Source organism: Halichoerus grypus, chromosome 4, assembly GCF_964656455.1.
Source record: "Halichoerus grypus chromosome 4, mHalGry1.hap1.1, whole genome shotgun sequence".
NCBI lineage: Eukaryota > Metazoa > Chordata > Mammalia > Carnivora > Phocidae > Halichoerus > Halichoerus grypus.
This window is the reverse complement of record NC_135715.1, coordinates 102,199,919-102,224,270: the sequence shown is the minus strand read 5'-3', so window position 1 is coordinate 102,224,270 and position 24,352 is coordinate 102,199,919. Positions and strand designations below refer to the sequence as shown.

Sequence of the window (24,352 nt, the reverse complement as noted above, 5' to 3'; positions counted from 1 at the left end):
TACACGGCACCCTAGAGCTTATCCAAGCTCCATTTCTAGCCTAATTTACAGAAATCATCAATTATTAATTTTTAATCCTTTCATACTCTGTAAGAAGGATTGATTTATACCGGCAGATAGAGTCCAAGATGGCGAAGGAGCAGGAGACCTAAATTTCGTCTGGTCCCAGGAACTCAGCTAGATAGTTTATCAAACCATTCTAAACACCTAGGAACTCAACAGGAGATCGAAGAAAAGAATAGCTGCAACGCTATGAACAGAAAAGTGACCACTTTCTGGAAGGCAGGCGGTGCAGAGAAGCGAATCCAAGGCGGTATTTGGGAAGACAGACCGTGGCGGGAGGGAGACCCCGTCAGCCGCTCCCGGCAAGTAATAGAGCAGCGGAGCACAAAACCGGAACTTTTAGAAGTCGGCTCCGCTGAGGGACGTCGCTCCAGTGGCTAAGCGGGGCTGGAACCCTCGCTGGGACAATGTAGTCTCAGGACCCTCAGGGTCACAGAAAGACCGGGGGTGCCTGAGTGCGGCAGAGCTCCCAGGTATCAGAGCGGGGAAGCCGGCTGCAGAGACAGAGCTGAGGAGTGGGCTCTCAGCTCAGGGTTGCCATAAACCGTGATCCGCGGCACAGTCAGGCCACTGCTCTTCCAGCAGGAACCCAACAAGCGGCAGATCCGGGGAGACTCCCCTTCCTCCCCCGGGAGGAGCGGCACGGGAGCGCACCGCAGGGATCTGCTGGGTTTGGAGACTCCACACAGGGCCAGGTGCCAGAGATAGAAATGTTCGGTCACAGGCCGGGTAAGCATGGAGTGCGGCCAGAGACCAGGGAGACGGGAGTGACTGACTGCTTTTCTCTGGGGGCGCACTGAGGAGTGGGGCCCCAAGTTCTTGGCTCCTCTGGGGCAGAGACTGGGAGGCCGCCATTTTCACTCTCGTCCTCCAAAGCTGTACGGAAAGCTTGCAGGGAACAAAAGCTACGAGAGCAAACCCGAGCAGATTACTTAGCCCGGACCCGGCAAGGGTGGGGCAATTCCGTCTCCAGCAAAGACATTTGGGAACCACGGCAACAGGACCCTCCCCCAGAAGATGAGCAAGAACAGCCAGCCAAGACCAAGTTTACTGATCAATGAGAACGGCAGAACTCCAGCACTAGGGGAATATACCACATAGAACTCATAGCTTTTTATCCCCCGGGATTCTTAGTCTTTCAACTTTAATTTTTTTTTTTTCTTCTTTCCTTTTTAAACCAACTTATCAATTCCTTTCTTAAAATCTTTAATTTCCATTTTTACAGCCATATTCTATCCCTTCATTATATTTTACCTTATTTTTGTGTGTGTGTGTATATATATATGTGTGTGTGTGTGTGTATATATATATATATATGTTTTTCTTTCTTTAAACTTCTGAGATGCAGTTTCTTCTAACAGACCAAAATACACCCAAAATCTAGTGTATGGCTCTGTTCTATTCACCAGCCTGATCACATTCTCTCCCTTTTTTCCCCCCAGTTTTGGGTCTCTTCTGATTTGTTTAGTGTATATTTCTCTGAGGTCATGGTTGACCTTTGAATATTTTGTTCTCTCGTTCATCTATTCTCTGGACAGAATGACAAGATGGAAAAACTTAAAAAAGAGAACAAGAGGCAGTACTGACTGCCAGGGACTTCATCAATATGGACATTAGTAAGATGTCAGAACTGGAGTTCAGAATAATGATTATAAAGATACTAGCTGGGCTTGAAAAAAGCATAGAAGACACTAGAGAATCCCTTCCTGGAGAAATAAAAGAACTAAAGTCTAACCAAATTGAAATAAAAAATGCTATTAATGAGGTGCAATCAAAAACGGAGGCTCTAACTGCTAGGATAAGTGAGGCAGCAGAAGAAAAAATTAGTGATAAAGAAGACCAAATGATGGAGAATAAAGCAGCTGAGAAAAAGAGATAAACTACTGGATTATGAGGGGAGAGTCTGAGAGATAAGTGATACCATAAAGTGAAACAATATTAAAATAATTAGAGAATAAAATAATTCTCCCAGAAGAAGAATAAGGGGGGGGCAGAAAGTATACTGGAGCAAATTATAGTGGAGAACTTCCCTAATTTGGAGAAGGAAATAGGCATCAAAATCCAGGAGGCACAAAGAACTCCTGTCAAAATCAATAAAAATAGGTCAACACCCCAACATCCAATAGTAAAACTTACAAATCTCAAAGACAAAGAGAAAATCCTGTAAGCAGCTTGGGACAAGAGGTCTGTAACCTACAATTGTAGAAACATTAGATTGGCAGCAGACCTATCCACAGAGACCTGGCAGGCCAGAAAGGACTGGCATGATATGTTCAGGGTACTAAACGAAAAAATACCAGCCAAGAATACTTTATCCAGCTGGCTGTCACTGAAAATAGAAGGAGTGATAAAAAGCTTCCAGGACAAACAAACTAAAAGAATTTGTGATCACCAAACCAGCCCTAAGCAAAGAGAGAGCCTAAAAGTAACACAGACCAGAAAGGAACACAGACAATATAAAGTAACAGTCACCTTACAGGCAATACAATGGCACTAAATTCGTATCTTTCAATAGTTACCCTGAATGTAAATGGGCTAACTGCCCTAATCAAAAGACATGGGATATCAAACTGGATAAAAAAGCAAGACCCACCAATATGCTGTCTGCAAGAGACTCATTTTAGACCCAAAGACACCTCCAGTTTCAAAGTGAGGGGGTCGAAAACCATTTATCATGCTAATGGGACATCAGAAGAAAGCTGGGGTAGCAATCTTATATTAAACAAATAAGATTTTTAACCAAAGACTGTAGTAAGAGATGAAGAAGGACACTATATCATAATTAAAGGGTCTATTCAACAAGAAGATCTAACAATTGTAAATATTTATGCCCCTAACATGGGAGCAGCCAATTATATAAGCCAGTTAATGACAAAATCAAAGAAACACATTTACAATAATACTAGGGGACTTTAACAACCCCCTCACTGCAATGGACAGATCATCTAAGCAGAAGATCAACAAGGAAATAAGGGCTTTGAATGATACACGGGACCAGATGGACTTCACAGATACATTCAGAACATTCCATCCCAAAGCAACAGAATACACATTCTTCTCTAGTGCCCATGGAACATTCTCCAGAATAGATCACATCCTGGGTTACAAATCAGGTCTCAACCAGTACCAAAAGACTGGGATCATTCCCTGCATATTTTTGGACCACCATGCTTTGAAACTGGAACTCAATCACAAGAGGAAAGTTGGAAAGAACTCAAATACATGGAGGCTAAAGAGCATCCTACTAAAAAATGTGTGGGTCAACCAGGAAATTAAGTAAGAATTTTAAAAACTCATGGAAACAAATGAAAATGAAAACACAACTGTTCAAAATCTTTGGGAGGCAGCAAAGGTGGTCCTAAGAGGGAAGTATATAGTACTACAAGACTTTCTCAAGAAACATGAAAGGTCTCAAATACACAGCCTAACCCTATACCTAAAGGAGCTGGAGAAAGAACAGCAAATAAAGCCTAAACCCAGCAGAAGAGAAATAATAAAGATTAGAGCAGAAATCACTGAAATAGAAACCAAAAGAACAGTAGAACAGATCAATGAAACTAGGAGCTGGTTCTCTGAAAGTATTAATAAGATTGATAAACCCCTGGGGGTGCCTGGGTGGCTCAGATGGTTAAGCGTTTGCCTTCGGCTCAGGTCATGATCCCAGGGTCCTGGGATCGAGCCCGCATCGGGCTCCCTGCTAGGCGGGGAGCCTGCTTCTCCCTCTGCCTCTGCCTCTCTCTAACTTTCATGAATAAATAAACATTAAAAAAAAAAAAAAAAAGATTGATAAACCCCTGGCTAGACTTATCAAAAAGAAAAGAGAAAGGACACAAATAAAATCACGAATGAAAGAGGAGAGATCACAACCAACACCGAAGAAATACAATTATGAGAACATATTATTAGCAACTATATGCCAACAAATTAGACAACATGGAAGAAATGGATGCATTCCTAGAGACGTATAAACTATCAAAACTGAACCAGGAAGAAATAGAAAACCTGAACAGACCCATAACTAGCAGGGAAATTGTAGCATTAATCAAAAATCTCCCAACAAACAAGAGCCCAGGGCCAGATGGCTTCCCAGGGGAATTCTACCAAACATCTGAAGAGGAATTAATACCCATTCTTCTGAAACTGTTCCAAAAAATAGGAATGGAAGGAAAACTTTCAAACTCTTTTTATGAGGCCAGCATTACCTTGATCCCCAAAGCAGACAAAGACCCTACCAAAAAGGAAAATTACAGACCAATATCCCTGATGAACATGGATGTAAAAATTCTCACCAAAATACTAGCCAATAGGATCCAACAGTATATTAAAGGGTTATTCAGCACGACCACGTGGGATTTATTCCTGGGCTGCAAGGGTGGTTCAACATCCACAAATCATCAATGTGATACGCTACATTATTAAAAGAAAGGACAAGAACCATATGATGCTCTCAATAGATGCAGAAAAAGCATTTGACAAAGTACAGCATCCTTTCTTGATCAAAACTCTTCAGAGTGTAGGGATAGAGGGTACATACCTCAATATCATAAAAGCCATCTATGAAAAACCCACAGCGAGGGGCGCCTGGGTGGCTCAGTCGTTAAGCGTCTGCCTTCGGCTCAGGTCATGATCTCCAGGTCCTGGGATCGAGCCCCACATCAGGCTCCCTGCTCAGTGGGGAGTCTGCTTCTCCCTCTCCCTCCACCTTTCCCCACTGCTCCTACTCTCTCTCTCTCTCTCTCTCTGTATCTCTCTGTCTCAAATGAATAAAAAAAAAAAAAAAATTCTTTAAAAAAAAAAAAACCCACAGCGAATATCATTCTCAATGGGGAAAAACTGAGAGCTTTTCCCCTAACGTCAGGAACACAGCAGGAAGTCCACTATCACCACTGCTGTTCAACATACTACTAGAAGTCCAGCCTCAGCAATCAGACAACAAAAAGAAATCAAAGGCATCCAAATTGGCAAAGAAGAAGTCAAACTCTCACTCTCTGCACATGATTTGATACTTTATGTGGAAAACCCAGAAGACTCCACCCCAAAACTGCTAGAACTCATACAGGAATTCAGTAAAGTGGCAGGATATAAAATTAATGTACAGAAATCAGATGCATTTCTATATACCAACGACACAGAAGAAAGAGCAATTAAGGAGTCGATCCCATTTAAAACTACACCCCAAACCATAAGATACCTAAGAATAAATCTAACCAAAGAGGCAAAGAATCTGTACTCAGAAAACTATAAAACACTCATGAAATAAATCCAGGAAGACACAAAGAAATGGAAAATGTTCCATGCTCATGGATTAGAAGAACAAATATTGTTAAAATGTCTACGCTATCTAGAGCAATCTACACATTCAATGCAATCCCTATCAAAATACCATCAACTTTTTTCACAGAACTTGAACAAATAATCCTAAAATGTGCATGGAACCAGAAAAGACCCCGAACAGCCAGAGGAGTGTTGAAAAAGAAAACCAAAGCTGGTGGCATCACAATTCCAGACTTCAAAGCTCTATTACAAAGCTGTAATCATCAAGACAGTAGGGTACTGGGACAAAAACAGACACATAGATCAATGGAACAGAACAGAGAACTCGGAAATGGACCCTCAACCCTATGGCCAACTAATCTTCAACAAAGCAGGAAAGAATATCCAATGGAAAAAAGACAGTCTCTTCAACAAATGGTGTTGGGAAAGTTGGAGAGCCACATGCAGAAGAATGAACCTGGACCATTTCCTTACACCATACACAAAAATAGACTCAAAATGTATGAAAGACCTAAATGTGACACAGGAATCCATCAAAATCCTTGAGAAGAACACAGAAAGCAACCTCTTCGACTTTGGCTGCAGCAGCCTCTTGCTAGACATGTTGCCAAAGGCAAGAGAAACAAAGGCAAAAATGAACTATTGGGATTTCATCAAGATAAAAAGCTTTTGCACAGCAAAGGAAACAATCAACAAAACCAAAAGACAACCGACAAAATGGGAGAAGATATTTGCAAATGACATATCAGATAAAGGGCTAGTATCCAAAATCTATAAAGAACTTATCAAACTCAACACACAACAAATAATCCAATCAAGAAATGGGCAAAAGACATGAACAGACAGGTCTTCTGCAAAGAAGACATCCAAGTGGCCAACAGACACATAAATAAGTGCTCAGCATCACTCAGCATCAGGGATGAGATACCACAATGAGATACCATTTCACACCAGTCAGAATGGCTAAAATTAACAAGTCAGGAAATGACAGATGTTGGTGAGGATGCAGAGAAAGGGGAACCCTTCTACACTGTTGGTGGGAATGCAAGCTGGTGCACCACTCTGGAAAACAATATGGCAGTTCCTCAAAAAGTTGAAAAATAGAGCTACCCAATGACCCAGCAATTGCATTACTGGGTATTTACCCCAAAGATACAAATGTAGTGATCCGAAGAGGCACATATACCCCAACGTTTATAGCAGCAATGTCCACAATAGCCAAACTATGGAAAGAGCCCAGATATCCATCGACAGATGAATGGACAAAGATGTGGTGTGTACACACACACAAACACACACACACAATGGATATACAACGGATATTACACAGCCATCAAAAATGAAATCTTGCCATTTGCAACAATGTGGATGGAACTACAGGGTATTATGCTAAGTGAAGTAAGTCAATCAGAGAAAGACAATTATCATATGATCTCACTGATATGTGGAATTTAAGAAACAAGGCAGAGGATAGGGGAAGAGAGGAAAAAATGAAACAAGATGAAACTGGAGAGGGAGACAAACCATGAGAGACTCTTATCTCAGGAAACAAACTGAGGGTTGCTGGGGGGGTGAGGGAATGGGGTGGCTGGGTGATGGACATTGGGTAGGGTATGTGTTGTGGTGAGTGCTGTGTATTGTGTAAGACTGATGAATCACAGACCTGTACCCCTGAAACAAATAATATAATATATGTTAATAATCAAAAAAAAAAAATAAGTTAACTCACGCAATAATCTGGTTAAAACAAGGGACAGATGTAAATCTAGTGGCAGGAAGATCAACTGGATTATTCCAATGATTCTGGTGAGAAATTATGAGATCTTTGACTAAGGCAGTGGAAAGGAATGAAACAAAATATATTTAGGAGATTAAATCTGTGAAACTTTGACAGATTAGATATAGAAGGGTAAGGAAAAAGGGAGAAAAGAAGTTGACTATGAATTTTATTTCTTGAGTGACTAAATGAATAGATTGAGAATAGAAAGGAAAAGGTTTGTAGGAAAATATGTTTTACTGTCCAATGAATAAATGTATTTCATAAATGACACTAAAAAAAAAAAAAAGAACAAACAGGCTTTCAGCATCTGAAAATGGAAAGGAAAATGGGTGAAATTTAAGCTAATACATTCTCCAATGGTCAGTGGGGTGAAGGAGGGGGACCAACAGTGGAACACAAAGCTTTGCTCTCAAGATATACATTCATCCATCCTTTGCCCCAACCTAGTATCTCTTCCCTTATTTGAAAAAAGTTTTAAAAGACCACACAGCAGGGCACCTGGCTGGCTTAGTCAGAAGAGCTTGTGTCTCTTGGTCTCAGGTTCATGAGCTTGAGCCCCACACTGGGTGTAGTTTACTTAATAAAAAAAATAATAGTAAAAAAAAAGAAAAACAAACCCACATAGCAAGCTATGCTATGTAACAGTAATTCAGAATTAAATGCATCTACCCAATGCTCGGTAAGAGTTCTAAAATTCAGCACTAACAAGACCTAGTTTGGGGGCGCCTGGGTGGTTTAGTCGTTAAGCGTCTGCCTTCGGCTCAGGTCATGATCCCAGGGTCCTGGGATCAAGTCCCACATCGGGCTCCCTGCTCCGCGGGAAGCCTGCTTCTCCCTCTCCCACTCCCCCTGCTTGTGTTCCTGCTCTCGCTATCTCTCTCTGTCAAATAAAAATCTTAAAAAAAAAAAAAAGACCTAGTTTGAATGCCGTTCCCAGTCTAGAGAAGAATTTCCCTGTATCCCCACTTAAGTAATGTACTAAGGATATGATTGGTCTTCCTAATAGCTACAAAAGAAACCAAGATAAAGGCCAAATCAGCCCAATCACAATATTCACTAAATCTTCATCTAGAGAGTCAATAGGATATAAGACCAAGGACTTTATTTGCTGATGGCAGACCGAAGCAAGGATTTTCATTACTTATCACAGAAGATTGGTGTATGTGCTATAATGCGTATTAATGGCTGAACAGTGTTTAACAGCAAGAGGTATATATTATAATAAATCGTGCTATTATTTAATTAGAAAAAGCTACAATCCCACCTTCCAGGAAAATACTTCCATTAACCTGTTTCAAATATGCAGAATCTTAACAGAGGTATGAGCTAAAATCATTGGTGTTGTTTAGAATTACCATTCTAACCTTGGCCATGTGCAATAAAAAGAAGGCCTCTTGTTTAAGGGACTAGTGTAAAATAACACTCTGAAGAAGGCTCCATTTTCAAGTGAATATCCAGTTTTCTCAGTTTGGTCTTTCTCTGAATGAAGACAGGAAGAAGACAGGAAGCAGATCAAGAAGCTACCAGGGATTAAAATTATCTAAAGCACAGTGACACCTCCAAAAAAATGTATGCAAGATTACTGTGAGAAATTAATTAAATGAAATATCTTGTTGGACAAAACATGGTTAGCAAGAAAGATACTACTATTTAGGCCTGGAAAAAAAAAATCTGCCTTTACAGTTACAGGATAAGGAGAAGTCAATAAATAAAATCAGCGGACGTGATGCTGATTTTTGTGGAGCAGGTTCTAGAAAGATGGTTGAGAAAACTCAGGTAGTGAGCATCCCAGGAGAGATGATAGAGTAAAACTTCAGAACATTTAAATTTTTTCCCTTATGTAGAAAGATGGCAAAGTACCCATAACAAAAATGTTCATTTTGAATTTGAACATTACTAACACATTCTGAAATGGGTAAACACAAACAAATACCTTTTTTCTGAGTTGCTAGATGATGCAAGGTTTGAGGACTCCGATGATGCTGCTCTCACAGAGGTCTGTGCAGGAGGGTTACTAAATAGGAAGTTGCTAATCAATCTCCAGATGGCCAGGAATGGGTAAAGGACTGTCCCCAACAATGTCCAAAAGTCTCCACTGGAAGAATGTACCATGGATGTGGTTGTTCTTCCTGCCTAAAAATTAAGAAATAAACCTCAATAAAGGCTCCATGAGCCCAATCACATCACACTCAAGGTTCTAGATGAATCTTTTATCTGGAAAACAAAGTCCTATTGACTTTAGTTTACTGCAAGAAGGTACCATTACCATCTTCTGCTGTTTTTCAAATGTATATTTTATATAAACTTCTGGGAACTCCAGGAGCTCTGTTTTTTAAAGGAGTAATCACAACACTGAAAGTAGTTCTTGGTGAAATGAACCAATTATTTTTAAGAGAACTAACCTTCTGTTTGTAATGAAATCAACAACTTTGGTAAGAAAAGTCTTCCTTGCTTATTAAAAACAAGGGAAAGGTTTCAAAACCTCAGTGAATACAAATTAATCCTGATTAAGACTAATTGTTTCAGGTGTGGGGCTCTAGTTCAGAACCAGGAAAACTATCCTAATCAAAATACAGAAGACCAGGCTCTCCATCTCTAGCACTTAGGGGATGCCTTGGCCAAGTCATTTAAAGTTTCTGAGCCTCTTCATCAGAGATTAAAATACTGTTGTGAGGATCAAATGTGATCAATATATTTAAAAATCAATGTTACTTTTATGTTAAAATCTTTTTTTTAAAAACTTCATAAACAGTAGGGTCATACATAAATAAAAGACACTAAAACCATACATTATACCAATACTGTGCATTTCTTATTTTCTTCTCTTACTGGTCATTTTTGTACATGAAAATAGGTGAGGAAAAAAGGTGAAAATTAAAATATTTATTTAATGCCTCATTAGCAATAGAAATATAAAACACACAGGACAATGGAACAATAAATTAATCTAATATTTTTGGACAATGTGAATTTAATTACACACAGTACATGTTTCACCTTCCCTTCCACTGATTTTAAGAAATGATCAGGAGTAGAACAAATAGGATTGTAAAGATAGAAAAAAAAAAAATACATATATACATACCGGCAATAGTACCACTGAAGCACTTGGGGCAAGTTCCAAATCCAACAATTTCTTTTTATAATCTTCTTTGGTAAATTCCCTCCGGGGAAACATGGTTGCTAGTGAAAAATTACCGTAAGTGTTGCCAACAGTCTGTAACATAATGTAAGTTTAAAACCTTACAAAGGTGCCTTTTTAAAGTAAGATATTACATACCCAAATGCATCCAAAACAACTGCTTTAATTCAAACTACCTTAATTTTAAAGTTCATTCAGGGGCTAAGTCAGTTAAGTGTCCGACTCTTGGTTTTGGGTCAAGTCATGATCTCAGGTTTGTGAGTTCAGGCCCTGCTCAGCACAGAGTCTGCTCCAGATTCTCTCTCCCTCTCCCTCCCCCCTGTGCCCCACCCTGCACGTACTCTCTCTCTCAAAAAATAAAATCTTAAAAAAAAAGGGTGGGGGGGCGCGCCTGGGTGGCTTAGTGGGTTAAGCATCTGCCTTCCGCTCAGGTCATGATCCCAGGTTCCTGGGATCGAGCCCCGCATTGGGCTCCCTGCTCAGCAGGGAGTCTGCTTCTCCCTCTCCCTCTGCCTGCCACTCTGCCTGTTTGTGCTCACTCGCTCTGTCAAATAAATAAATAAAATCTTAAAAAAAAAAAAAAATTTGGGACGCCTGGGCGGCTCAGTCGGTTAAGTGGCTGCCTTTAGCGCAGGTTATAATCTCAGGATCCTGGGATTGAGTCCTGCATAGGGCTCCAGTCCCACATCGGGCTCCTTGCTCAGCGAGGAGCCTGCTTCTCCCTGTCTGCCTCTCCCCCTGCTTGTGCTCTGACAAATAAATTTTAAAAATCTTAAAAAAAAATGAAATAAATTTTGAAGAAGTTCATTCAAAGGTAAACTCACAAAACCTTTATAAAAACTTTGTGCTTCAAAAAGTAGCTCAAAGCTACCAAATCCAAATAGTACCTAAAAGCTTTTACAAGCCAAAAATGATCACAAAATCGCAAGATTACAGTTCCTAAAACCATCTAAATAAATTGAGTAAAAATGAACAGTTGTCTCTTTTGAATATTCCTACAGTTTGCCATTAGTTTTCACTATACTTTGGTAAACTTGTATTACTATCTCTCCGATATACATCTGGATTACAGGCATTCCCTATTAAAAATCTGGAATAGTCCAGAACTTTCCTCATATATATAACATCAGGAGTTTCACGTCTTCCTTGTCTCAAAAAAATAAATGGCCCATAGTCTAATCCCTGCCACACACACTCCCAGATCCAGGAACCTACACTGGGCAGCATCACGATCACCTTCATAATTTTAAGTCACCTATACCTGTAAAATCTTAGATAAGCGTTTCTCTCTCCCTAGAAGATTCCAAAGAAACAGACCAACACCTTTGTTCTTTGTATTTTTTTTAACTGGAGGTCATATACATACCTTTCACTGTTCTTACTCTAACATGAAGAAATACAAAAATACAAAATTAGGTTACTGTACTGAAATAAAGTTCTAATAGGACTGATGCAAAGATTTTTTTTCTCATGTGGCTTCCTCCTTCACTTACCTATGGTAGCAGTGGTACGACTCAGGCCAGGAGTAAGTATTCCCTTTTGGGAGGCCCCAAGTGGGGCTCCAGGGCAAAAGAAGAATAAAAGAGCTACTGGGGGTTGGTTCCACTGTAAGCTTAGGGAAAAAGAGTTCTTAAAAATGTTTTTACATTGCAAAGCCCAGCTCACCAGTGGAGGAAGGCAGACAGCTTTTTAGGTACTCTCTTGGGATCCACAAGTGAGAAAGCAGACTAAATGGGGAGATGAGGTCTAGGGGAAAGACCTTGAAAAGCTACATGAGACCAAGAGTGGGGCATATCATGAGCCCAGATCCTAAAGGACATCGAATGCCTAGAATCCTTTTTGAAAAAGGACTCATTCAGAGAATAAAAACTACAGCTGATCCTTGAACAACATGGGTGTGAACTGTGTGGGCCCACCTAGACACGGATTTTTTATAGTACAGCATTATAAATGTATGTTCTCTTCCTTATGATTTTCTTAACATTCTCTTTCCTCTAGCTAACTTTATTGTAAGAATACAATATATATGATACATATAATATACAAAATATGTGTTAATCGACTGTTACTGGTAAGGGTTCTGGTCAACAGTAGGCTAGTAGCAGTTCAGTTTTTGCAGAATCGAAAATTATACATGGATTTTCAACTGTGCAGGAGTTTGGCAACCCTTAATACCCACACTGTTCAAGGGTCAACTGTAATTGGAAATTACTCGTATCTTATTTTCTAAGATACAAAATTTCACACCAACTGAGATTTTGAGTAAGGCCATATTCTGGAAGAAGATACCTGTTACCAAATAAAGATTACTGATCTTTAGGCCTGGCCACCTGGCAGATGGTGGAAAAATGGCCAGCCCCAAGGTGACCTGCAGAAAATGTGAAGAGAGAGGAAGAAAAACTGCATCCTTTTACAGGTGACAACTCCCTCAGATTAGACCTTTGGATAATCATTTGCAAAAGCAGTGAGAAAAGTTTCCAAAGCCTATTTTACAGTATCAGGAAATCCCTATTTCTGCACAAGAAACAGATGTGCTTTCCTTATGTGGCACTAATACATGCTGGAAGCTCCACAACACCCCAGAGGTGTCTGGTGCTTCCCTCCTGGGGATAAGTCATGACTTACACTCTACAAATCAGGCTTGGAAATTTTCTCCTCCTACATTTTAATAACCTATTCATCTACCTTTACTACAACTCAAGACAAGACATAAATTTACCTGTGCAGCAAACTGTCTTGCTTCTTCTAGAGGAGCATCAGAAGGGAACTGATTTGTAAAGGACGAACCATCAGGAAGACGAAACTGAATTCTTGCAACAGTGCTATGAAAAAAGAAGATTAACATCAGCATCTTTACCTCTACATATTCTCAAACAATATCATTAAAAGAGAAAATGAAGTGAAAATGTGCAAAATAAAAATGGGTTTTTTCCCACAATGTGAGCCCTCTTATTATTTTTTAGTAACAGCTTTATTGAGATATAATTTACGTAACATAAAATTCACCCTTTTATTTATTTTTTAAAGATTTTTAAGTAATCTCTACATCTGAGTTGGGGCTCGAACTCACAACCCCGAGATCAAGAGTTGCATGCTCCACCAACTGAATTTTAATTCACCCTTTTAAAGCATACAATTAGGGGCGCCTGGGTGGCTTAGTTGGTTAGGCGTCTTCCTTTGGCTCAGGTCATGATCCTGGGATCCTGGCTCGAGCCCCACACTGGGCTACCTACTTAGCAGGGGCCCTGCTTCTCCCTCTCCTCCTCAGTCATGCTCTCTCCCACTGTCTCCCTCTCTCTCAAATAACTAAAATCTTCTAAAAAAAATAAAGCATACAATTAATTTAGTGGTTTTTATTATAGTCATAGTTGTGCAACCATCCCCACTATTTAATTCCAACAAAACATTCTCATCACCCCAAAAAGAAACCCTGAACCCATCAGCAATTGCTCCCTACTCCTCCCTCATCTAGCCCTTTGGCAAGCACTTATCTACTTTCTGCCTCTGAGAATTTGCCCATTTCAGACAAATTCCATTATATGGAATAGTAGAATGTGTGACTTTTTGGTAACTGGCTTTCATGTAACATTATGTTCTCAAAGTTCATCCATGTTGTAGCATGTGTCAGGACTTCATTCCTTTTAATTACTGAATAATATTTATAATCCCATCAGCAGTGTAGGAGAGTTTCAAAGTGTCCACATCCTTGCCAAGATTTGTTGTTGCTTTTTTAAGCTTAGGCATGCTGAAGGGCATTAAACAGTATCTCATTGTGGTTTTGATTTAATTTTCCTAATGACTAATAATGTTGAGTATCTTTTTATATGGCTTACTGACCATTTGTAGATCTTCTCTGGAGAAATGTCTATTTAAATCCTTTTCCCATATTTAAAAACTGGGTTGTTTGCTTTTTACTGTTAAGTTATTAAAAACTCCTTTTTGTATTCTAGATACAAGTCTCTCATCAGCTATATGGTTTGCAAATATTTTCTCCAATTCTGGGGGCTATCTTTTCACTTTATTGATGATGTCCCTTGAAACACAAAATTTTTAATTTTGATGAAGTCCAATTTATCTATTGTTTTCTTTTGTTCCTCGTGCTTTTGGTGTCATGTCTAAGAATCACTGCCTTTTCCGAGAACACAAGATTTTCTCATTTTTTTCCTAAGAGTTTATACTTGAAGAAAGGGTTCAAATTCATTCTTTCGGATGTGTCCAAGCACCATTTGTGAAAGAGCCCTTTCTTTCCCCCATTGAATGACCCTGGTACCATTTTCAAAAATCAATCGATCATAAATGCATGAGTTTCTTTCCTTTTTTTCTAAAGATTTTATTATTTTAATTTTTTATTTAAATTCAATTTAGTTAACATATAGTATATTATTAGTTTCAGGGGTAGAATTTAGTGATTCATCAGTTGCATAAAACACCCAGTGCTCATTACATCAAGTGACCTCCTTAATCCATCACCCAATTACCCCATCCCCCCATCCACCGCCCCTCCAGCAACCCTCAGTTTGCTCCCTATAGTTAAGAGTCTCTTATGGTTTTGCTTTCCTCTTTTTATTTTTCCTTTCCTTCCCCTATGTTTATCTGCTTTGTTTCTTAAATTCCACATATGAGTGAAATCATATGGTATTTGTCTTTCTCTGACTGATTTCGCTTAGCATAATACTCTCTAGTTCCATCCATGTTGTTGCAAATGGCAAGATTTCATTCTTTTTGATGGCTGAGTAATATTCCATTGCATACAGACACCACATTTTCTTTATCCATTCTCCTGTTGATGGACATCTGGGCTCCTTCCATAGTTTGGCTACTGTGGACATTGCTGCTATAAACATTGGGGAAATGCATGCGTTTATTTCTGGAGACTCAATTCTATTACAGTGATCCATACATTCATCCTTATGCCAATACCACACTGTCCGGGTTACTGTAGCTTTTAATTTAAAATTAAAAAAATCTGAGTGTCCCAACTTTGTTCTTTTTCCAGATAATTTTGACTATTCTGGGTCCCTTGCATTTCCATATGAATTTTTATGCAAAAATTTTGGCAAAAAAAAAATCACCTGGGATTTTAATAGGGATTTTGTTGAATCTACAGATCAGTTTGGGGAGTACAGCCATTTTTTGCCCCTTTTTCTTTTCATCTCTCAAGCCCCTTTTGTACTGCCATCTTAAGAATATTAAGTCCTCTGATCTATGAACACAGAATGTCTTTCCATGTGTTTATGTCTGCTTTAATTCTTTAAAAAATGTTTTCTAGTTCTCAGTATGCGAGACTTACACTTTCATTAAATATATTAAGTATTTTATTACTTTTGGATAATAGTTTTTAAAAAGTAGTTTTTACTCATGTTGTAAGCTCTGTACTTTGTTGGTTGGTACTGCTTCCAGAGGGTTCATATAAACACTGTCTCTCTTTGACTTCATCTTTCTGCTCCCTACATCCTTTGCTTATTCTCATATTCTGTTCCCCTTCCTCCACTAGTACCTATGCAACAAAAAGGGAAGGAAGTATTTATTTCCTCAAACTGTATCAACTTAATAAGGACTCAGAAATCATGATTATAAAATAAACGTGGTAAAAATTGAAAAAACAAAATAAAAAGTAGTTTTTCTGGGGTGTCTGGCTGGCTCAGTTGGTGAAGCATGCAACTCCTGATCTTGGGCTTGTGAGTTTGAGCGCCAAAATGGGCATGGAGATTACTTAAAAATAAAATCTTTAAAAAAAAAAAAAAGGTACTTTTTCTGATTACAAAAGGAATGCTCATTAATTTTCCAATACAGAAAATACAGAAAAGTACAGGAATGCCTGGGTGGCTCAGTTGGTTAAGCATCTGTCTTTGGCTCAGGTCATGATCTCAGGGTCCTGGGCTCGAGCCCTACACTGGGCTCCCTGCTCAGTGGGGAGTCTGCTTCTCCCTCTCCCTCTGCCCCTACCCGCCCCCCTCATGTGTGTATGCTCGTGCTCTTTCTCTTTCAAATAAATAAAATCTTAAAAAAAAAAAAAAAGACAGAAAAGTACAGAAAAGAAAATATTAACCATAATCCAACTAGGATGTACTGGAAATCTGTATTTTTCTCTTTACAACATATTTTTGTTTTGGGAACTGTCTTATCCCTGCCACCTGTCATTCATTCTGTTATGATTATCGGTAACATTTCCCTGACCTCCTCACCACAGAAGTGAGCATGTGAACTCCCCCAAGCAGGGAGCCAATTTAAGCAGACACAGGGATTGAGCTGAAGGTGGCCGCATCAGCCAAATAAGGCCAATCAGAATTCTCCCTACTTAATGATATAGGATTTGAGAAAGAGTTTTTCCTCTCTGGGATCAGGAGCTCAAGATCCTGAATGTGCCAAGAAGCCCTGGGTTCACCATCATCATAAAAGTTTCTTTGAGAATGAAGCTAAAACAAAAAAAAAACCCCAAGAGATTAAAAAGAGAGAGAGAAAATGTTATCTTTTAAATCCCTGTATCTAGCTATACCTAATCAAATCCATCAATGGAAATCCCAACTGCAAAGCCAATGGATTCCCTCTTTTGCTTAATCTTATTTGATCTGAGATTCTCACAACTAAAGAATCCTAATACATGTAAGATAACCACTATAATCATTTCAATGTATGTGTTTTCTGTCTTTTGAAAATAGATTTCTTGAGCCTTCTTTTAGAAGTGACTTATTTTGTACTGTTACACTGTACACTCACATTCAATGACAAATACCACTGGCAACTGCCACACTGGTCATTACATCCTCCTGGAACTACTTACTATAGCCACAGCACACAATAGTGTTAAAAAGCAGCTCACAACTGCTGTTCTCCTCAGCGGCTATGTACGCACAGATAACTTAGCAGGAAATAAAGTACCTTCTTTCTCTTGCAGAAGACTCCCTTTTGACTTCCATTTCTGCCTGTTTGGCCAGCAAAGCAGCAGCTTTAGCAGCTTCTACTTCTTCTTTTGTCTTTGCAAAACGAGCAGCTCTCTCTGCACGGTCCTTTAAAACAGGTATTAGACACTAATTATCTTTCACTGCTAGAATGATCTATTCACGTATTTCTAAACACAAGGAACAAACACAAATGTATACGAGGTTTTTTTTTTAAATTTTATTTTGTTATGTTAGTCATCATATAATACAGCACTAGTTTTTGATGTAGTGATCCACGATTCACTGTTTTCGTATAACACCCAGTGCTCCATGCAGTATGTGCCCTCCTTAATACCCATCACCGGGCTAACCCATCCCCCCACCCCCCCCTAAAACCCTCAGATTGTTTCTCAGAGTCCATAGTCTCTCATGGTTCATCTCTCCCTCTGATTTCCCCCCTTCGTTTTTCCCTTCCTTCTCCTAATGTTCTCCATGCTATTCCTTATGTTCCACAAATAAGTGAAACCATATGATAATTGACTTTCTCTGCTTGACTTATTTCACTTAGCATAATCTCCTGCAGTCCCATCCATGTTGATGTAAAAGTTGGGTATTCATCCTTTCTGGTGGCTGAGTAATATTCCATTGTATATATGGACCACATCTTCTTTATCCATTCGTCTGTTGAAGGGCATCTCGGCTCTTCCCACAGTTTGGCTATTGCGGACATTGCTGCTATGAACATTGGGGTGCATATGGCCCTTCTTTTCACTACATCTGTGTTTTTGGGGTAAATACCCAGTAGTGCAATTGCTGGGTCATAGGGTAGCTCTAGCATATGAGATTTCTTAAAGCCATCTGTAAACTTTATCACTCTGGATCCGCTATTTTTTAGTTTTATGAACTATCAGAGACCAGCGAAGTTGTTTATTAAACAAACAAGGACTTGATTTTGGTCACTACTGTATCGCCAGAGCCTAGAAAAAGATCTGACACACAGTAGGTAATCAACAAATATTTGTTGCATAAACAAATGAACAATATTATTAAGGTAGACATGGCTTTCATATGTATTATAACTGCTTAATTCTAAAAGCAGTTGTTGCGGGGCGCCTGGGTGGCTCAGTCGGTTGGGCACCTGCCTTCAGCTCAGCTCATGATCCCAGGGCCCTGGGATCGAGCCCCGCATCGGGCTCTCTGCTCAGCGGAGAGCCTGCTTCTCCCTCTGCCTGCCACTCTGCCTCTCTGTGCTATCTCTCAGTCAAATAAATTTAAAAAATCTTTAAAAATAAATAAATAAAAGCAGTTGTTGCAAAACCATCTTAACCTCCTACTTGATGTGTCTATATCTTCTGAATGTCCCAGAAAAGAACAGTTGTGACTACAGGAGAATGCTACATAACCAGTTCTAAGCTTCTTTTCTAGGGATTTTTTTTTTTTTAAAGAAAGGCAGACTGCCACGTGCAGCACCTCATTTGGATGTGTCTGAGTCTTGGAAGCCTAACTACGTTCTTCTACAAATGGACCTTGAGAGCTTGTTTGGAGGTTCTAGCAGGGGAGCGCAGCTTCAGAAAGGACACACATGGAGCAGTGAGGGAGGAAGGGGACACACACCTAGCCAGCCAGATTATCTGAATCAACCCTGGCAATCAATAGCATGACAGATGTAGCAGCCAGATCGCCCTCACATCCCTAGGGAATTTTTGAAAACTACATTTGACTACTGATAAAATTCATAACATAGAGAAAAATTACTTTGAAAAAAATCATCTCAATTTTAATCTTTTATCAAGTTTTTGTTTTAATTTCAATATAATTAACATACATTGTTATATTGGTTTCAGGTGTTCAGTATAGTGACTCAACAACCCCATACATCACCTGGTGCTCATCCGACAAGTGCACTCCTTAATCCCCATCACCTATTTCACCCATCCCCCCGACCACCTTCCCTCTGGTAACCAGCAGTTTGTTCTCTAGAGTTAAGAGTCTGTTTCTCGGTTTCTCTCTTTTTCCTTTGCTCATTTGTTTTGTTTCTTAAATTCCACATATGAGTGAAATCCATATGGTATTTGTCTTTTTCTGATTGACTTATTTCACTTAGCATAATACTCTCTACCTCCATCCAAGTTGTTGCAAATGGCAAGATTTCATTCATTTTATGGCTGAATAATATTCCATTGTGTATATATATATACTACAACTTCATCCAATCCCAATTTTTAATTTTTTTTTTTTTGTTACAGGGGGTGAGGGCAGAGGGAAAGGGACAGAGAGAGTCTTAAGCAGGCTCCAAGCCCAGCATGGAGCCCAACGTGTAGCTCGATCTCACAACCCTGAGATCATGACCTGAGCCAAAATTAAGAGTCAGCCGCTTAACGGACTGAGCCACCCGGGCATGCCCCCCAATTTTAACTATATTTTATGGTTTTTTGGAGGGGGAGAGGGGCAAAGGGAGAGGGGGAATCTTAAGCAGACTCCACGCCCAGCTCAGAGCCCGACACAGGGCTTAATCTCACAACAGTGAGATCACAACCTGAGCCAAAATCAAGAGTTGGCCGATAGCTATCCAATATACAATTTCTACTAAAAGGAAGCTGAAAATTGGTACTCTTTGAGTCACTAAAATCTACTATTTTTGTGTTCATGGGCTGGTAGTAAACCAAAACCACTGTGCATGGAAAAACAATTGCACAAGAGTCAAGCACTAAAAATAAACGACTACTCACCAACGCAATCTGCTGTTTTATACGCTCTCGAGCTGCCCTATCTTCTGCCTTTTCTCTGTTTCTTTCCTCTAACATTCTTTTTGTTAATTCTTCTTCTTGTTTTCTTTTATAATCCAACATTTCTTTTCCAGTTTTTCTCCTCTCAATTTCCTTCTTAATTTCTCTCTAAATTAAAGAGAGGGTAAGTCTTATGAGCCCAAAAGACAACTTAATAATCCACCTTAGGTATTATTTTATATGAGCTGGTTGCAGGGCACAGCTAAAGGAATAAAATAACTTTGTAAAATATAAGGGTCTAGAGAATTTATTAACAGTATGAGTTAAAGGTCAAGTGTCTATCAACCTACATATCTTAGCATTTCTATTAAGCTTATGATATAATTTGTGATGTGATTTGAAAAAAGAATTCTAGGTCTTTGGTTTGTAAAGTAAATGTTACCCTCTAAGGACAAGGTAGTCATTTATTTGGCATAAAGAATTGATAACTTTCTGATACTACAACCTCAAAGAGATGATGTAGTTTAGGGGCACACGATGAGAAAAATGAATGGTGTACCACAATGTGGCAACACCAGAGGGAAAATTCAGCAAAATGTCTACAAATTTCTTTTGCATAAAAAGGAACTAAGAATTTCATCTGCATCAAAATAATACAATTTTAATTCAATTCCCTTTATTCTTAATGTAAAAGACTCACTGCAGGGGGAAAAAAGATGATCAAACTTATTCCTAGCAATTTACAAAAAAGTATACACTATGATCCTACTAAGGAAGCCAGGTAATTCCCTTCACTGTGCTTCAACACTCAACTGTAACCAGAAAGCCATCCAAGGTCTGCCAAATTGAGCAGGAATCAAACATTCCCTCACTTACTGGAAGAGTGAAATGATGATGTACGTGAACTTTACCTGTTCCTCCTCTTTCCTTTTCTCTTCTCTTCTTTCTTCGAGTTTTTTAGTGAGTCTGTATATAAAAAGTTTAAAAAAAAAATACATTAATGGAGACACATCTTATTAATATAATAAACAAATGGGAGATTCCTTTCACTAAAAACAACTGGGAAATGAAGTAACAAACAAAAAAAGCTCCTGCAGGCAAAGGAGCAACTCATCTGCCTGGCCTCCGGCCCCAAGAGAAATCCATAATCAGTCAGTGGGAGCCTTTTAGAAGCCTAGTTCCACCTCCTACTTATTAACCATTAGTTTTCCTTTCCCCCACCGATATATCTGATACTGATTTTAAAACATACATACACATCTTCAAATAAGTACATAAATTAATGAGTTACAAATGCTACCGCCACACAGAAGTAAACAGCAATATAGCACAAATTGTTAAAAGTAAAAGCAAAAAACTGAAGGCTAGCATTTATAAAAACCAATACCAAAACTGATTCCCAACTCTTAAGAAGTTCATCAATTAAAAACAATTATGAAAGCAAACAGTAGTAATGGTTGCAAAACCTAGTGAATACATTAAAACCCACTATGAGTTTTGTGATATCTAATTACTTCAATTTTTTAAAAATTAATGGTACTTTCTCAGAGGGATTTCAGTTACACAGTGTAAGTGTTTGCTAAAGCTCAGTTAAACAACCTGAACCAGAAATCAAGGGAGTGCTCAAAGAATGATGGGGACATACATCAAAGAACAGAAGAGCAAGAATGAAGAGGATGTCACTAGTCAAATCAATGGTAAGGTGTGCACCAAAAAGAATGATAAGAGAAGTGAACTGTAATGCAGAGGAAAAAAAGGATCCATAAAATGTCTTACTGCTGAGGGGAGTTATAAACTGGTACAACCACTCTGGAAAACTGTTTGGCAAGTGTTTAATGACCCTTTTCTGCTCCTGCAAATACACCCAAAAGATATGTCCACCAAGACATGTAAAAGAATGCTCATACAGCAGCCCTGTTCATAATAGCCCCCAAAATGAAAACAAAATCCATCAACAGAATGAATTAGTCAAGGGCGCCTGGGTGGCTCAGTCGTTAAGCATCTGCCTTCCGCTCAGGTCATGATCCCAGTATCCTGGGATCAAGCCCCGCGTCGGGTTCCCTGCTCAGCGAGAAGCCTGCTTCTCCCTCTCCCTCTCCCCCTGCTTGTGTTCCCTCTCTCACTATCTCTCTCTGTCAAATAAATAAAATCTTAAAAAAAAAAAAAAAAAAGAATGAATCAGTCAAATAAAAGAATACTATACAGCAACAAGAGTATACCAATTATTGCCACAAGCAGCAGCACAAAAGAGCTGAAGCAAAGGAGAGCAGAGAGAGAACATGTGGTGATTCCATTATGAAGTTTGTTTATGAGCAGGCAAAACTCAGCTATGGTGTTAGATGCAGGACAGTGGTTATTTTGGGGAGGAAAGTACTCATTGTGAAGGGGTTCTCAGACCCCTAGTGTATGGAGTACACTAGTAATTTTCTATTTCTTGATCTGGGTGCTGGTGTCTAGTAAGTTTACTGAAAAAAAGGTAGGGGAAAGAAAGTAGGAAGAGGTGGATCAAAGCAGTTCTCTACAGAAGAATGCTAGCTAAAAAATGTATAAGGTATGAAATTAGAAGGTACAAAACTAGAAAAAAAAAAATCACCATTTTCAACTACCAATGAAATAACTGATCCAAGCAAAAATAATAGATGCCAGAACCACCGGGTAAAAGCTTTTGAGGAACAGCATATTCACTGTTTCAAAGAATCACCCTATAGATACTTATTAATTAGGGAAAAGGGCATATTTATAATCAAGAAATCCAACAGACACCATCTTAATTAATAATTAAACTTAACATCACCAATAATGCAAACATCTGATATCAGGTGCCTCCTCATGTGAGTAATGAGAAAGACAAACATTACCTACGTAATGTTCTCATACTTTAACCTGAACCTAGAATGATAAAACAGGAACCAAATCAAAGGACATTCCAGAAACCGGGACGCCTGGGTGGCTCAGTGGGTTAAGCATCTGCCTTCAGCTCAGGTCATGATCCCAGGCATCGGGCTCCCTGCTCAGTGGGGAGCCTGCTTCTCCCTCTGCCTGCCGCTCCCGCACTCTCTCTCTGACAAATAAAATCTTAAAAAAAAAAAGACATTCTAGAAACAATTAGCCTAGACACTTAAAGAATGTCCAAGTCATGAAACATAAAAACAAAAACAAACAAAACAAAGGAAATGTTTTGAATTAAAAGAGACTAAACTAAATTCAATGAATGATCCTTGAATGGATCCTGTATCAGGGAAAAAAAAGTTATAAAGGACATTACTGAAATAACTGGGCAAATCTGAATGACTGCTTATCAGATATTTTACTGTATCATATATTTATAATCTGAGTGTGACAATGGGATTATACTAATATCTGAAAATGTCTTTAATTACATGCCACTTGCAGAATTCTCTTCTGAGAAAAACAGATGCTATTTTGTTCTAATCTAGTTGAAAAGCCCATTGCATCTTACTCAATGACATAACTATTGACTGTTTCATCACTCCCGCATCCAGGAATCTACTGCTAAATTGTGTTCATTGGCCTGAGGAATGGGGTAGGGCATGAATCAGTAGGCAGAGACTCCCAGGCCCCTTCCTAGGCTGTAGCCCCTGCTCCGAGCCCATAAAATCTCAGCCAATGTTTTTATTCTTAGGAGATACACACTGAAGTATTTAGGGTAAAATGAAAATGATGTCTGCAACTTTCAAATAAATTGGCAAAAAAAAAAGGTCATTATACTATTCTTTCAACTTTTTCAGGCTTGAAACCTTTCCCCAAAAAAAGGTTGGAATTGATGGTACAATTAATTGATAATATATCTATTATCTTTCCCAGAGAATTCTGCCAATTTTTAAACATAATGACATAAAAACATAAGCAAAATTTAACTAAAGATTTATCTTTTCATGTGAGTCGCTAAAAGATTCAAATTTCAGGGCCACCTGACCAGATCAGTTGGTAGAGCATACAACTCTTGATCTCAGGGTCGTGAGTTCGAGCCCCACGTTGGGCACAGAGATTATTAAAAAAAAAAAAAAAAAAGATTCAAGTTTCACATCTTTTAGCTTTGAAAATAAAATTGTATATGTTTTAATTAATATTAAGAAGAAAAACTGATATCTCACAATTACAAATCATCAATCTGTTTCTTAAAAAATCAAGTTTACTTCCCTTTAAGACAGTTTTTTTTCTTTTTTTTTAAGACTATTTGACAGAGAGAGGGCACAAGCAAGGGGAGCAGCAGAGGGAGAGAGAGAAGCAAGCTCTCCGCTGAGCAGGGAGCCTGATGCAGGGCTTGATGCCAGGATCCTGAGATCACGACCCAAGCCAAAGGCAGACGCTCAACCAACTGAGCCACCCAGGCGCCCCAGATTTTTTTTCTTAATATGTATGGGATAGAATGAGTTTCTGAGCTGACATCAATTTGATTTAGTCACCTTTTCACCTAACAAAACTCCATCTCCTTGAAGCCAGATGAGAAAAAAGCCTAAGATCT

The 24,352-nt window shown here is 39.0% G+C and overlaps 1 protein-coding gene across 3 annotated transcripts in view; it reads right to left on the bottom strand.

Annotated features, from left to right (window-relative positions):
• UBXN4 (UBX domain protein 4) overlaps positions 1–24,352 on the bottom strand; it is a 57,989-nt gene that overhangs the window by 991 nt on the left and 32,646 nt on the right. For all 3 annotated transcript variants that reach the window (XM_078070734.1, XM_078070737.1, XM_078070736.1), the window contains exons 7-12: positions 20,778–20,832; positions 19,870–20,034; positions 17,139–17,266; positions 12,979–13,081; positions 10,203–10,334; positions 9,051–9,250 (exon numbers count right to left, since the gene is read on the bottom strand). In XM_078070734.1, the coding sequence (XP_077926860.1) occupies positions 9,051–9,250; positions 10,203–10,334; positions 12,979–13,081; positions 17,139–17,266; positions 19,870–20,034; positions 20,778–20,832 (783 nt within the window). The remainder of the gene's footprint in view (positions 1–9,050; positions 9,251–10,202; positions 10,335–12,978; positions 13,082–17,138; positions 17,267–19,869; positions 20,035–20,777; positions 20,833–24,352) is intronic.